Source organism: Trichoderma citrinoviride, assembly GCF_003025115.1.
Source record: "Trichoderma citrinoviride strain TUCIM 6016 unplaced genomic scaffold BBK36scaffold_10, whole genome shotgun sequence".
Taxonomy (NCBI): domain Eukaryota; kingdom Fungi; phylum Ascomycota; class Sordariomycetes; order Hypocreales; family Hypocreaceae; genus Trichoderma; species Trichoderma citrinoviride.
In genome coordinates, this window is record NW_020194718.1 from 793,791 (window position 1) to 809,512 (window position 15,722).

A 15,722-nucleotide genomic window follows, 5' to 3' on the forward strand; every position below is an offset into this window, starting at 1 on the left:
TTGTGCTTCTGGAGATTCTCCCCCCTTGTTATTTACTCCGAGTCGAACTTTGATCTGCTGGATCTTCATGCTGAATTTGGGCCACAAGTCGGAGACAACCCGGTCCGGGCGGTTTCAGCTCGGATTGGCCGGATGACTCATCGCCAAGTTGGCATATACCGAAGTACTCTTCTTGTCCTGGCATCAGCGTGCTGAGATCTTGCTGATTCCTGGTAGACGTCCTGTATCAAATACAAAACTCTACGATGGACCTGCCGTGGCCGGATCTGCTACTACCATGCTCGCCGTCATGGCGTTGCCTTGACCGCTTCAGTCTTCTTGATGAAGAAGTCGAAGACGAACATGGACAGGTAGCCTGTTGGCCGCTGCTTCAGCATGTGCTTCGGCAACCAGTCACCACCACTGCTCAACTGATAGATGTTCTCGATACAATTACCAACACGATCCACGGCTCTTCAGGCGCGGCGTGTGATTTTGGAACACTCATAGAGGCCGTAGAGCATCATAGAGACACTTTTTTCTCACGGCTATGGCCCACTCTTGTGAGGCTCTCGCTCAAGCTGCCTGACCTCTTCCCGGGAGGAAGCATTCCACCGCTGCGGCCGGGAGATAGGTTGAGTCTCACAAGAGATATGGTTGGAAGCCTTGTGGCTCATCAGTTTCTCTGCACTTTTCAATCACCTCCATGGCTCGATGGATATCACGACTTTGGCATTTGGTATGGCTCTGAGCAACGACATATTCAGGCTGTTCAGATGTATCTTACGGCGCTGTTCTCATATTTCGAAGAATTCAGCCTGGGATCTACCCCACAATCTGTTGATGGCTTAGTGGAGTTCTCTTTACATGCCTTCGATGAATCGGCGCTCCTCTTGCCAGGAGATTGGCAACATGTTCGGTTGGGGAAGCTGAACGTTGTTCACGTCAAGGCCTTCAGCACAGAGCAGCAGGAACTTGCGTATCAGGGGAACGACCGCGCCGTAGTAGTCTCTGCGAACAAGGACATTGGCTTCGGGCAATCGGCAACCCAGGAAGAAGTCTTCATGGGCAACTGTCCCGAAGCCTGTCCTGCGGTCCTCTTCACGCCAACGCTACAAAACGACCAGATTCTGGCCATCAATGGAGCCCGCCCGATGCTGAGGATACTAGGTCAGCGCCGTGAGCTCTCATGGGAAAAGCTGGCGCCGGATAGGAGACGTGGAGGGAGAATGCTGCTCATGGACGCCCTGGAAGTCGACGAGGCGGAAGACTCCGCCGCACTCCTTCCCGATCTGAAGCCCGGAAACATGCAGCGCGAGATGCGAAAGGCGTACACTGCGTTTTCCTCTTGGAAAGGCGGCGACGCCGACGCACCGGCGGTGTCGACGGGGCTTTGGGGCTGCGGCGCGTTCAATGGGGATCCTGGGACAAAGGTGCTTCTGCTGTGGATGGCGGCTTCGTTGGCCGGTAAGGAGCTGCATCTGCTTTGCGATGATTCGCAACGAGAGTTTGCGGACAAGTGTGAACGCTTTGTTGAGAGGGTATCTTCTTCGGGTTGGAATGTGGAGGACCTTGAGGGCTGTTTGAAGGGTGTTCCAGCGGGTGTTGGGCGTTGGCAGACGATGGATTGGTTGCTGGAGAATGTGCATGCTTGATACTAGAGGTATGGGAATCTGATATTCGCTGCTTGGATGTTTTTGAACAGTAGACGTTTACAATACTGGCTAGCATCTGGATGTAATCATATATTGGGTTGCAGTGCAGAGTCTTGATGATCGAGCGGTAGACATTCACAAGCCTGGCTAGCATATTGATGTAATACTTGCCGTACAGTCTTGATGATGGCATGTCAACAGAATGGGATGGACATGTTTGCACTCCGTAGAGAGCCTCATGCCGCCACAAAAAAAAAACAGTCAAAACCCAACTGAGCATGCAATCGTCAACGGCATGAACAGCGAAAACAAAAGACAATCTTTGTTTTTGAATGAGCTAATATGAGGTTATTCAACATCCATATCACGGCATAAACGATAAAAGATTGCACATTGGTCATGATTGGCTTAGAAAGGCAGCATGTGTAGGTTGCTAGCTGACCAAAAGGTCCCAACAGCTTGGCACTTTTTTTTCGTGATTTTTGCTTCCTTGTGAAAGAGCACAAGTACCAAATGCAATCGTTTTCATGGGAATACCTGGATGGTCCCTTGCGGCATGCATGGTGTGTTTGGTGAAAATCTGCTTGTATGGCTCTTCAAATTAATCACACTTCACCAACATTGTCGCATGCGTTTTCTTTAAGCGCAACTAAAAGGCTCAGAAAGGGGCACCAAGACAACCATTGGTCAAGAAAACCGTTGATTTCGTCGTCTATATTGTAGGTATTCTCACACCACGTAGACGAGCTGCGTCATCAAGAAGCAATTTATTGGGTGGAATGATGCAAGTCTGCCTCAGCGTGAAACAAGGGGAGAAACTGTCTCTTGACGGCATTGTAATTTGAAACCCGCTGCCGGAATATCAAGCAATACTCCATACAAGACAGCTTCAGTAGGCGGGAAATCGAACGAGATACGGCTTATATTACAGTCACATGCAGTGACGCCACCGTCGCACAACAGGGCTCTGAGGCAATCGATTGATGCAACCTCAGAGCAGTCACTTGACGAGTTGATGCTGGAGAAGGAGCCAGTACCAGCATGGCCATCATTGGCTGGACTTTCAAGTACTCCCCAGGAGGGTGTCTTGAACCGAGGGGTAACAAGTTCTCTGATCTTTGAGGCCGAAGAAGTTCCTTTCGAAGAGGGTGTGAAGTCTTATTCTAGAATGGCACGGCGCAATTAGGCGGTTCGCAAAAAGAAGCATGTTCGCAAATCAAAAGAAGCGAGCTGTTAGTGGCACAATGATGTGCAGCTTTCGCAAACTGTCTAATCTGAGTGGCCGCCAAAGGAAGATCTTTGCAGTTTGCCGAGCCAGTGGGATCAAGTCGAGCTATAGCGGAGGGAGGCTGTCATGAGGCTTTCCCGTGGTTACATGGGGTCACCATTGGCATCGAGCTTCTGCACGCTGCTGCAAGCCGCGCAGCAGCCCGAGGGTGATTTGCATAAGGGCGGCTGCAGACGATCCCGCGTGCGCATCTGATGCAAGGCGGCCCGGGGCCCGATATGGCGGAGGCTGGATGCGGTGCAACTTGGTCAACGACGAGTAGCAACGGCTCTACGGATTCTGGATCTGCGTAAGTAGTAGAGCTCTTAGGGATCGACTTGTAGCGGCAGAAGATAGGCGTATAATCGCAGGGCAAAGGACACACGAGTCTTCTTGTACCAGAGAGACGGGACAGCCGCTCCACAAGCAGGGGCGGGGACGCGCAACCACAATTATGGTTCATGGCCAAACAAGCACACACTCATGCTAAGGCATATCATTTGTGACGATCGCGCATTCACCTAGATGGCATAAGCAGCAAGGAGGGGGGTAATGGGTAGGGCAGAGGGTAGCCTCGGCCAAGGGGAAGGGAAGTGCATCTCTGGACGGGCTCTCGCATGTGCCTGTGCCTATCCGTCGCATCGAAGATGCTCGCGGATGGGGTCAAGGTAGGGTAGAGGCAGCAGCCCGCGAGGCGATGTAAGGAACCGGGCCTGCTTTTGATGGTGCAGAGAGTATAAGGTACCGAGGCATTATGTTGCAGTACATATCAGGCCAGTTGGTGTTGCAGGGCGGGCGAGGCCTGTCGGCGATGCGAGAGAAACGGGATGTTGAAGCGTCCCAGATGCTGGAGATGGAGGTGAGGGGCGGTTTGGCGCTTGTGGCCGTGGACGGACGAACTGGTCGGTGGTGGTTGGGCGAAGCTGCGTCGGACGAGGGAGGGTTCAAGGGCTGTCCCGGGATGGTATCTGCTGCTGTTGTCCAGGGAGGACGATTCGAATTGGACAATGGCGGTTGGGTTGAATGTTGACGAATGAGGATGAGGAGGAGCAGGACGGTGATGAGATGAAGGCAGGATAGATGGGAGTCGAGAAACGGCCAGAATGAGGACAGAACGAGGACAGTGACGAGGTGAAGAAGAAACAAAGAGTGAAGGCATTAAGTTGTGAATGTGTGATGTGATGGTATGATGGTACCGCGCGGCAGGAACCTTGCCTTGGGACGTTGTTTCCCCGCCGCCAGCCAGAGCCAGAGCGTGGAAAGCAAAAAGTGAAAAGCGACGCCCCTCGTGATCGCCTCTCTTTCTTTCCCTTTTCCTCCCTTCGCCCTCGCGTCTTCTCCTTGGCTCGCCATCCGTAATTAATTTCCCCTTCTCCAGCTAACGTTTGGCGCTGACCGTCGCACACCCTCTTCTGCCGTCTGGCCGTCTGGCTTCGTCCCGGCTCCCTCTTGTCTCAAAGCCAGCTTCCTATCCGGTCGACGGTGGTCCGTATAGCATGGCCTGGTTCCGGCCGGTTCCGTCGTTATCCCTCTGCGTGGGAGAGAGATGGTGGGCGGCGGTTTGCAGCCTCTGTCCGTGGCTGTGACGAGCAGCGGTTCCCGCATCTTGCAGACTGATCTGATGCGACGCCGAGGCTACCAAGGTCGACTCGACTGTGAGTGACTGACCCCGAGCATGTCTCCAGCTTGTCTGCTGTTACTCGTACCTACCAGGTACATGTAACATGGCCGCTCAGCTCTGTTTTGGAACCAACAACCTGAACCACTTGAAGCAAGCGTCTTGCCATCTCGGTGACGGGCAGCAAGCAAGATGCCGCGAGCCATGGATTCAGCCTTTTCGATTCTCGCCGGCTACCTCGCCCACCCTCCCTCGGCCAGCTTCTTATCAGCGAGCAGGAAAACGAAAGGCCAGACTAAATCCCATCTCGATGGGCGGAGCGCAGAACAGCCCCCAAGTCTTATTACCCGGCGTGCAGCGGTTACCCCTGCAGTGAATGCATGCTGGCAGCCGTCAAGATCAAACGGCCTGGGGCTAGGTATTCGACGATGCTTCTAGTGCCATATGATTGGCAGCCATTCGCAGCCTTTTGAACTCTGAATTCTAGCCGCATAAATATGCGAAGAATAGCTCCCGGCAGCAGAAGTGCAAACAAGCGCGGAAGAGGCTCAACCTTGCGGCTGGCATTGCGCTCAAGCTGTTACGGAATCGTGGGTCGGTCAGTCACTGCTTTGACAGCCTCGAGGGCATTCAGAGAGCTTTTGGCTAGTGGAACGTGGGGTCACAGCAGGTCCATGCCTCCTCTTGCTCCTACTCGCCTCTGGACACTAATATTTGGCCGCCCGCATCGCTGGAACCGGGCTGCCTTCAAACAGGCCATGCAAGGCCGTGTCCCGTCACTGGCGCTCAGCCATTCATTCACCTCCTCGACCAGCCGTTTGAGCCTCCGTTTGGGCTTCTGTTTGAGCTGCCACTTCGTTTCCCTCTCCCCATTGAGAGCAGAATCAGCGCCTCCGTCACCGCTGCCAAAGCTCGGCTGCGTCACTGTTGCGGCTCCTACGGTGAACGTCTGCCAGCCGCCGGCCAGAAGCAACGACCGCATTTAAAACCCCCCACGATCCTGATTCTCCAATCACGAGCTCCCTGCCTGCTCGGAGATCCTGGGATAAGGTCTGCGCCAAAACCTGGCCACTCCCGGGGTTCGGACTCAAACCACTCGCGCGCCGCCAGCTCTCGATCCAATCTGCGGTGTCATGCACATCACTGCCGTCATCATCCCGAGACCATGACCCTCGGTGCATTGGATCTGCTGGACAAGACGCCATCGTCACTCGAATATTCATGCGCAGTCCTCTCCTCTCTCTCCGTCGATAGCCTCCTCGTCCTGCGATATAGTCGATCCGACCCTCCACCGCTACCGTCATTGTCCCATCCACCAGCCTCGACTTCGACTCTATAGCCATTCGCCTCGATACCGCTGCTGGCCTCGTCGCGGCCGCGGGTGGCTCTCCCTGTCCACGAGGCGCCGTAGCGCCTCGCACGACAGCCAGCCATGGCCACCACCAACGCCGTGCCAGACACGCAACTGGGGCTCAGTGCCGAGGAGATCCAGCTGCTCCGGCAAGGCCAGGCCGCTCTGGGGGGTGGCGCGGGCTCAGCCAGCTCTCGGGCAGCCAGCAGAGCCAGCAGCCAAGGCCTCTTGATGTTGGACAGCACGTCGCTATCGGCTCTGGGGCGATACTTTGATCGATTGATGGCCGGCATCGAACAAAACATCCGCTATCTCAGCGAGCAAGCCCAAATGTTCACACAGGTCCAATACGACCGAGCCGGGAACATCATTGACGGCGCCGATGCCGAAATCGCACGCTACACAGATATCCTGCGGCAGCTCGATGAACTCGAGGTCGATTTCGACAGGATAGCACACATCAAGGAAATCGTCAAGGGGTACAGATCGAGGGTTGAAACACTAGAAAGAGACTTGGAGAGCAGCGGTGGCTCGTCAAGTCGACACAAACATTCACCGTCACATCACCACAAGAAGCACAGCTCTTCTCGCCACAAATGATGCATGGTGCCCATAGCACCTTGTTTTCTTACCTTTTTCTTTCTGTTTTTCTCTTTGAACGGACTGGCTAGAGCGACCTGCAGCCGACAGTTTTGACGGCCAAAACTGTGGACGGCAATATTAATTGTATGGGGTGACGGGGCTTTCAGGCTTGCCATAGGAGACGAGTCCTCGGACTCTGAAAGCTATCTGGCAAGATTACCAAAAGAATATTGGACATTTCTCAAGGAAAGAAAAAAACAAAAAAGTTCGTCTTCAGATGCCCTAGCAGGCCGGGTTTGGGGGAATGTGTATCGTTCTCAAGATTGCGGGATTACGGCAACGGAAGTTCTTTACAGATGGGTGAGGCCTCGCGGCTGGGCAAGAAGGGAAAAAGCCTCACGGCTCGTCATTCAGTGTTTAGTTTGGGTATTGTTGGTTTGGCGTTGAAGTTGCAAATTCTGGGTTTCGGATCGTTTGCTGCTCCCTTTCATTTTCTGTTCTCATTTCTTTTCCTTACCCTTTCACCATATCCTTTGCCACTTTACAGAAGCAGTTCGTTCTTCTTGCCCCGTCTTTCTATCTCTATCTCTCTCTCCCTCTCCACAAAATATGAGGGGATTGGGAATGCCGCACTCATGTATGTTGGGATTGGTTCACCAGGGCGAAAGAAGAAGACACATGGATATTTCTGTTCAAGCGATACCGGGAATACGGCGTATGCGGATTCACTGCGATTTTTCCTTTCTTATACCCTTGGGCGGGATGTGATGGGGAGCGGTTCTGGTCTTGCGTCAGGCGTTGACAGAACGAGAGGCACAAGCCGGCCTTGGTCAGGCACCGAGCAGCCTGGACGGATGGTGTTTCGACTCTTGGCTACCAGGACGCAATGCATTCATCCCCTCCCGCGGATGGGGATGGACTGCTGGTCAATCGGGCAAGCAATGGCGGTATGCGGGATGCATTAAGCTGCGTTGCTAGTCATTGTTATTTAGTCTTACAAAGTAGTAGTCAACACGTAATCTGAGCTGGCGCAACTACGAAGGCGCCGGCATTATCAGTTGCTCGTTCCTCTTCCACTTGCCCCTCTGGTGGCCGACTGTCAATTTCGGTGTAGACCGGGATGGTGGTTGGCTGCGGAGGGTCAGTCACCGCATCGATGGCTGCATGATAGACTTGAACCGATCCAATGGTTGGGAAACGAGGGGAGTAAAAAAGAAGAAGAGAGAAACAAAAGTGATTTCAGCATCATCATCGCCCCGTCTGACTGGTCTGGGGGACAAAGTGGGAAAGATTTTTTGTAGACTTGTCGTGATTGGGCCCGAGACGGATGGAAGGTGCCTATCGCGGCTGTTTTCTCCCCCCTTTTGTGCATTCAATTGGTGATATTTGTGTTCCTTGTACTTGTGCTTGGAGAAAGAGGGGAGGGGAAGAGCTATATATGTACGTCTGGTTCATGGCTGTTGACGAGAGAAGATTGGCGAAAGAATCCCGCTTTTTTGTCCGGGAGAAACGGATGGGGGTTCTATATATACTTGTGATTCTGTCGTCGTTTGTTCTTCCGTTTTTACGTGTCCTGGCGTTTTATGTATCCTAGCCTGGCCATATGGGCGGGGTTTAATGGGTAACGTCGATGGTTTTGTTTCTGTGATGATACGGTGTATGAGGTATGTACATACTAAATGGATGCTTCTAGGTGCTTGGTCGTGATGGATTTGGGTTGAGGTAAGGTAAGGAGTAAGGTGAGGTGAGGGAGGTAAGGTCAGATAGGATGTTCTCCAGTGGACTTTATCCGGCTTGTTTATCGATCCCATTGCGTCTGATACGACTTATCATTGACAAAAGAACCAATCAGCTCAACGAGTCAATAGCACGGGTTCTTTCCCAGCTTACAGGAGAAGATGCCGTCTCCTCTTCCCAACTCCTTATGCAACAAACCAAACCCAGTCACAGAGGACGCACCCGTCCTGTATAAAAGCATCGTAGGCAAACAAGACACGAATCGAAATACAAGCAGAAACAATATGCACCATCCACCATCCAGCAAGTAAGCTCGTTGAGATAATATCTTGTTTCATGGTTCTTTCAAGTTATCTGTATCATCATCATCATCATCTCTCTCCTAAACGCCCAAACCAGGCCTAGCCAAAAAAAGAACAAGAACCAAAGACCAGCCAGAAAACAAAAAAAGAGAAGTGAACCAGCCAAAAAAAACCAGCCAGCCAGCTATATAACAAAAGCCTTCACCCTGCGCGCCGCATTTCTTCATAACACACACTGACCAAAAAAGGAGACTCCAACACTCCAAGTACATGGAGAAAACAAGCAAAAAAGGTTGAGAAAAGGGGGTGGTAGATGGAAAAGGAAAAAAACTCCGTGGCTTGGGAATGTGAATGTGCCAGCTTCTGAATGACTTCCGTGTCTATGTGCATGTGCTCTTCCTCTGCATCTCTCGTTGTCATACAGACCAAAGTCAGGAGCACGTTGAGCAACATTTGTTGGCTCGTTTTCCATGGTTTGGTGCAGCTCCAAAGCTCCAATGAGTGAATGCCAAAAGAACACAAAGGTTCGATATTCGCAAAAGAAAGGAAAAGGGGGGAGAGGAGAGTGACGATTAAAGAAGGTTTTAACACATATATGTGTTCGATGCTGGTCCTGGATGTTTCGAATGATTCCATGCATAACAACGGGGAAATGACGAGTCTTGCCGACGCTCATGTCGGCTGCCAAGCAATGCATGACGAAAGCAAGAAAGCAGAATAAATCGAAATGGCATCCATATGTATGTTGCTGACTCTTTTCTTCTTTGGGGTTTCTTGATCCTTTCTTTTGTGGCGTGATGTCGACGGGGCATGTCGGTTTCGCCCAAAGCCCCGCGTGAGATGAAGTTGCACAACAGCAGCCATCCAGAAATGGGGGGAAGCCACACTTGCAAATCGCAAAGGTAGGCAAACCGAGGCTCTTTGAATACTCCCCTTACTTCTCCGAACAAGTCCCCATCACATCAAGGACTCCTAAACCCTCGCAATGCGGCGCCGGTCCAAAAAGGGGCTCGGCATCTCGTCCGTGTCCGGGTCCCACACGGCGACCGGTCCGTAACTGGAGCTGGCCACGCGCTCCCGATATGCCGCGGTTCCGGACCTCTTAGGGCCCACGTTCTCGCCCAGCGGCATGCCCGTGATGCTCGTCGGCCGGCCTCCTGCGCGGGCCTGATTTAGCTCGATGAGCGTGTATCCCTTAAAGTTGCTCTTAGCTATCCTGCCCGTCGAATCGGCTGCCTCCTTCCTAGCGGACAGCCTGCGCGACAGGCCCGAGGACGATGACGACGACGATATGGGTGACGGAGTGTTAGCCTCGTTGACCGTGGTCGGCTGCGTCATGTTGGCGATGGAGGGAATCTTAGTCAACCTGCCAACGGGAGACCGCTTTCGGCTACCAGCCTGAGCGTTAGGCGGAATGGCAGCCTTGGATACGAAGCCGCTCGAGGTGGTCGTGGCATTCCTAATGCGAGCGGCCGCACTCGCCGACTTCTGCGAGAGGAGTGGCCGGTTCTTGCTGGTGAAAGGATTCTTAATCGAGGCCCTGTGCTGCGTTGGCGAGGGAGGGCAGGCATCTTCACCGTCAGACTCCAGCCCGTCTCTTGCCCAATCATCGGGGTTGGCGGCCGCCTTGGGCGCCGAATTCGCAGCGAAGATGTTACCTTGGTGCGTCAGCGTCTTTCCTTGGCGGCGCGGCGACAGCGACAGCGAGGCGATAGCCATGGGGCTGGGCGATTGCATCTCAATGTCCATGGGAGTGCCCATTTGGCCGGCGAACATGGTCTGCGCTCGGTGAAAGGGCGTTCGCGCCGCTCGCTTCAGGTCCTTGGTGATGAAGTCGGGGCTCTCGGCCGAGTATGACAGCTCCGTGATGTCCGTCGTAGAAGGGAACTCGTCGCCGCTGCCATCCGCAGACGAGTTGTGCGCTTGGTCGGACTTTGTCATGGGCGAATCGATCTGCACTTCTTCCACCGGAGGCGGAGGCGTTCTCTTGCGGCGGCTCTCCAGCTCCTTCTCCACGCGATTCCTGACCTCTTCCTCAAACTGCTTCTTGAGCCTCTCCACCTCGGCGCTCACCTGGCGGTCAATCTCCAGCCGGGCCTTGACCTCCCACTCTCTTCGAACCGACGCATCCAGCTCCTGCCGCATCAGGTGCTTGTCCTTGTCCAGATTCACCAGCCGCTGGTTCAGCTCCGTCTCCTTTTCGCGGAGAATCTCCTCACGCGCCTTGAGCGCTCTGTTCAAATCGACCACCTCCTTCTCCTTTCTCATGAGCCTCACAACCGGCAGGTGAACCAGCTGTGCAGTATCCGGTCTTCTATCGGGATTGACTTTGAGGCAGTCCTTGATGACCTGGTTCAGCTCGGGAGAGTACATCTCAGGTAGAGGGGCGACTCGGCCCTCTTTGATCTTCTGGATCAGTTGAAAATGCGTCTTTGCGTTGAAGGGGGGCTCGCGAGCGCAGAGCTCGTAAATGATGCATCCCAATGACCAAATGTCGGACTTGAGCGTGTACTTTTCGGCCGCGCAAATCTCGGGCGACATGTAGAACGGGGTGCCGACGTAGGTGGAGGCGAAATCCTGAGACTTGATCATCTTGGACAGACCAAAATCGCCCAGTTTGACTGAGTTATCCTCGCCGAGGAATACTGTTTTTTGTAGAGTATCGTGTTAGTTGGTTCGGCCACGGGATGTCTTCCCACAACAACCCAAGATGCACGTATGAAGAGATTCTCACCATTTTCGGGTTTCAAGTCTCGATGCAGAATCGTCACGGCTCCAGCCGGAGTCTTTGGAGCCGTCCTCTCCGCCGCGCCCAAGACATTGCCGCCAACATCGGGGGGATCTATTCCGTAATGACAGCGATACAGGGCCAGAACCAGCTGGCTAAAGATGCTCCAGACAAAGCTCTCCTGCGCCCTCTGGCCCTTCATCTGCAATTCCTTGATCACGCGGCCCAAGTCGCCGTTGCCGCAGTATTCCATGTACAGGTGCAGGTCCTGGCTCGCCTTGAGGTGCTCGCGGTGGTAGTAGGCGACGATGTTCGGGTGGCGGAGGTGCGACAGAATCTGGAACTCGGAGTGCAGCTGCTCGCGCTCTTTCTGCGTCATTCGGAGGTAGGAGATTTCTTTCCGGCACATGATGAAGCCGTCTGCCTTGCGGCGGACCTTGCGGATGATGCCAAAGGAGCCATGGCCTAAGGAGAAAATGGCGCAAGAAGGCCAGCGTTAGCAGGACCGTTCCATAGTCAAAGTGCTTGAGGTGTGCTTTTTCTTCCTTCTCGTCTGCATCATTCCCCCCGTTGCCATCCTTCAATGGTGGTGGTGGGAGGTTGTTGATTCTGGGCGCGCACTCACCAATCTTCTCCAGCGTCTCGTATTTGTCCTCGGTAGACATGTTGCGTCGTTATAACGGTGCTACCAATAACGCTTGTCTGCTCCCGAGCCCCATAAAGCAACTATTCCGACGAGAAAGGCGAACCAAAAGTTATGATGAGGCGAGGACGGAGAAGAAGAGGGAGAGGGGGGAGGGGGGGAGAGGAAGTAGGCGAGAGGGTGTAGAATCGAAGCCTCCCCCGAAAACTGTTGACTTGCTGCGTTAGGTTTTCGTCTGACGTCGCTCCAAAGACGAGAGAGAAAGAAAGAAAAGAAACAAGCGCTAGGTGGAAGTTTGTTCTGGCGATGCTGGTAATCAAAGGGAACAAAGAAGTGTAAAATAATGGAAGCGATTGGAAGCGTTGGAAAAGCGTGTCGTCGAAGAGGCTTGGAGAAAAGGCAAGGTTCAAGGTCAAGGTAAGACAATGCACAGCAACGAAGCAGCGGCTTCTCACCACACTATCAAACGGGGCAGGTCCCTGTATTAGCTTAGCTTAGCACCAAAGCAGCAGACAGAAAACGGCTCCAAATAAACCTAAACAAGGGACTTGTGTTTCCCACCCTCTTTTTTTCTTGCTTCTTCTCTCTTCTGTGCTCCCCTCTCTCTGGCTGGATTCTTTGCTTTTCGTTGCTGCGGCAGGATAAGGAATCAACTGACTGATTGACTGACGTAGGCACAACAGCGGCCAAAAGGATCCCGGGATTGGACGCTCGCTCCGCCAATTCGCTGGCCGGCAGAAAAAAAGGCATCCCCGGCAGCTGGACGTAAACAAATCGAGCGGTTGCCATGGCGACGCGCCTAGTTGTGGATGTGCCGGGGTATTGCCGCTTATCGATAGTGCAAAGCGCCGGCGACTTCTGGGCTTGTGGGGACTAAGAAATGCGTGGCATCATGTGAGGCGTCTGTGTGTGTGTGTGGCGTCTGCGTGGCAATGATGCAGTGGATTTGTGGCGGTCAGGGAAAATGTCTCGGTTTTAGGGTAGCAGATGCGTCAAAGAGAGCCAAACAGCCAGACAAGGTGAAGTTCCAACGACAGATATCTGATAAGACGGCAGACGTCGAGAATCACAAGGCATCACCACTTTGACAGGCTGGTCATACAGGTACTCGTACAAACGCCGAGTAACAGCTGCAACGGCTCCGGTTCCGCAATGGCAAGTTCCGGTGACGTGCAAAACGATAAGCGGCAAAGTCGATTATCTCCGTGAAAAGAGGCCGGTTTACATAAGACTTTGACTATGTATATCTCCATCTCTTCTCAGATTCAATGTAATACCGTAATCATCCCATATAGCGAAAGTACATACGTTTGTCATTTCTAGATTCACCCTCTCATTCTCTATACTCGTCTCTCCCTTTATATCTTGCTTCGTTCCTATTAGACTTCACAAAAATGGTGCTGAAAAAGCACGAGCTGGAAGGCAAATTAGGCGAGGAAAGCCTCCTCATCAAGAGCGGCGTGCTGCGAGACGAGAACCCGCTGGATACAAGTCAAGAGTTTCACGACTTTCTGCTGGCATGTCGGCGGGGAGACTTGCGCAAGTGCCAGGAACTCATTGGCATGGGCGTCAACATCAACGGCAAGGACAAGTTTGATTACACGCCATTGATCATTGTGAGTTTTCTGCACATAAAGTCTGAATTGAACTTTTAGCGGGGTATAAGAAGAGTACTGACGGCCGTGTTAAACAGGCCAGTCTGTGTGGTCACTATGAGTTGGTACAGCTGTTATTAGAATCCGGTATGTTTCTCTTAAACACAATTTCATCAAGTTCACATCCTGGGAGAAAAGAGTCAAGGCTGAGACACATCGCAGGTGCCCTCGCCGAGAGAAACACCTTCCAGGGAGAGCGCTGCATATACAACGCCCTCAACGACAGAATCCGCAACCTGCTCCTCCAGTACGACTTCTCCAAGAGCTCAGATCCCTACGTCTACTGGTCATCCCACATCTCCAACCTCCTGGGCCGTCAGAGCCCCCAGACAGCGGACATCTCCCTCGAGGCGGAGACCAGGTCCTTCAACCTGCACAAGTTCCTGCTGGCCTCGAGAACGCCCTACTTCCGCAGGAAGCTCCAGGCAAACCCCGAAACAGCATCATGGAAGCTATCGTCTACCATCCCCGTGGAAGCCTTCCAAATCGCCGTCCGGTACATCTACCTCGGTGAAGTACCGAGGGATCTCGCCCCCCCGGGAAGCACCGCCACCGAGGAAGACGTCGCCAAGGGCCTCGACAAAATCAGCAAGCTTCTCGAAATCGAACAGCTCTGGGAAGCCATCCTCGTAGGCAACGACCGTCGCCTGGCCCGCCAGCGGTACCAAGACGAAGTCGCGAGAGCCCTGGGCCAGGTCACCGACTTCTTCCAGCAGAGCGTCCTCGCGCACAAAATGGTCGTCGACACAGACCGCGTCGACGAGGTCCGCTGGCGCCACGACAACTCCATCTTCGCGGACATCCTGCTCCGCGCCGACGAGCCTTCTGCCGAGGACACAGACGGTATCCTCCTCGCCGCCGATTCAACGTCCACCAGCGCCGCAGGCATTCCCATTGGGCCGTCCCGTCAAGCAGCAGCAGCAGCGGAAAGCAACGGCGTCAAGAAGGCGCGCAAGTCGGTGCTGTATCCCGCGCACAAGGCCATGCTCATCCGAAGCGAGTACTTTGACAAGATGTTCTCGGGCGACTTTGTCGAGTCCAAGAAGTCGGACCATCTGCACGTCATCACCGTCGACTGCTCGCCGCCCGTGCTGGAGCTCATCCTGTCGTTTCTGTACACGGAGAACGCATCGTGTCCGCTCGAACATGCGCTGGATCTGCTGTACGCCGCCGACATGCTCTTCCTCGACAGTCTCAAGAACAAGGCCGCCATTGCAATAAGCACCCTCGGAAGCGGCACGGCAAACGCCCTCGTCGACCGCACCCACAACAACAACAACACCAATGACAACAACAAAACCGACAACAACAACACCCCCAAATCAGACCCCGAACCCAACGAATTCGTCGAAGTCGAGCCCATCAACATCTACGACGTCATCCACGCAGCATGGGACCTCCGCGTCCAGCGCCTCGAAGAGTTCGCCGCCCGCTACCTCGCCCACCGCCTCGAGGACTACATCGACGAGCCCGACTTCCACGAGCTCATCCGCGAGAGCGCCGACCGCATCCAGAAGCGCGAGGAGACGGACACCATTGAGCTGCTCGACGACATCCGGTATTACTTGTCCGAGCGGTTCAGGCTGCGCTTCGAGGACGCGGGGCTGGAGGAGATGATGGATGAGGAGGGGGAGATGAGCGCGGAGATGGTGGCGGCGCTGGTGAATGGCTCTTCGGGGGATGTTGCTGCTGTTGTTGGTGACAAGAGTGGGAAGCAGGGCGATGGTGGTGATGGTGAGGCTCAGGGGAATAAGGGGGGGCAACAAGGGGGAGAAGAAGAAGAAGGGGTGAGGACGTTGGATGGGGAGGCGGCGGAGGATGAGTTTGCGTCGGATGCAATCAATTACCAGATTCTGTTGCATAAGATTGATGCCATGCTGGAGGGATTGAAGTTGGATGCATGAGGTTGTTACAAAAAAAAAGCGTCGAGAGCTGTTCATACCTACCAATGGCATGTCTATACAAGTTGCGTTCGCTTGCATTATACAGAAGTACATGGATACCAACGCGGAGAGATTGAGGTATATCAAAATGTTTGCATTGTGGATTCATCTCGCTGTCTATACAACTTTTGGCATAATCCTTGTTCCTAACGGTAAAGAATCCGCATCAACGACCCAAGTCAACCACGAAAGGGCAACAGAAGAAGACGGAAAAGAAAAGAGTGCAGAACAAGAGAGCACCCCCCTATCGTACAAGGAATAT

At 53.6% G+C, this 15,722-nt stretch overlaps 4 protein-coding genes across 4 annotated transcripts; 3 read left to right on the forward strand and 1 right to left on the reverse strand.

The window, feature by feature from the left end:
- Nucleotides 1-245: 245 nt before the first annotated feature.
- On the forward strand, nucleotides 246-1,634 carry BBK36DRAFT_56505 (hypothetical protein; the record flags this gene model as incomplete). The annotated part of the gene is made up of 1 exon (XM_024898271.1): nucleotides 246-1,634. The coding sequence occupies one exon, from the start codon at nucleotides 246-248 to the stop codon at nucleotides 1,632-1,634; it is 1,389 nt and encodes a 462-aa protein (XP_024748048.1).
- A 4,329-nt stretch (nucleotides 1,635-5,963) lies between these two features.
- Nucleotides 5,964-6,422, forward strand: BBK36DRAFT_1091314 (hypothetical protein; the record flags this gene model as incomplete). Its single annotated transcript, XM_024889030.1, has 1 exon — nucleotides 5,964-6,422. A coding segment is annotated over one exon (459 nt), but the record flags the coding sequence as incomplete, so codon positions are not given.
- A 3,041-nt stretch (nucleotides 6,423-9,463) lies between these two features.
- On the reverse strand, nucleotides 9,464-11,884 carry BBK36DRAFT_1142671 (kinase-like protein; the record flags this gene model as incomplete). The annotated part of the gene is made up of 3 exons (XM_024893535.1): nucleotides 9,464-11,136; nucleotides 11,226-11,684; nucleotides 11,845-11,884. The coding sequence occupies 3 exons, from the start codon at nucleotides 11,882-11,884 to the stop codon at nucleotides 9,464-9,466; spliced, it is 2,172 nt and encodes a 723-aa protein (XP_024748050.1).
- Nucleotides 11,885-12,649: 765 nt separating this feature from the next.
- Nucleotides 12,650-15,421, forward strand: BBK36DRAFT_1177262 (hypothetical protein; the record flags this gene model as incomplete). Its single annotated transcript, XM_024896055.1, has 4 exons — nucleotides 12,650-12,664; nucleotides 13,272-13,478; nucleotides 13,556-13,604; nucleotides 13,680-15,421. 4 exons carry the CDS (start codon nucleotides 12,650-12,652, stop codon nucleotides 15,419-15,421), a joined length of 2,013 nt encoding a protein of 670 aa, XP_024748051.1.
- Between the last annotated feature and the right edge of the window lie 301 nt (nucleotides 15,422-15,722).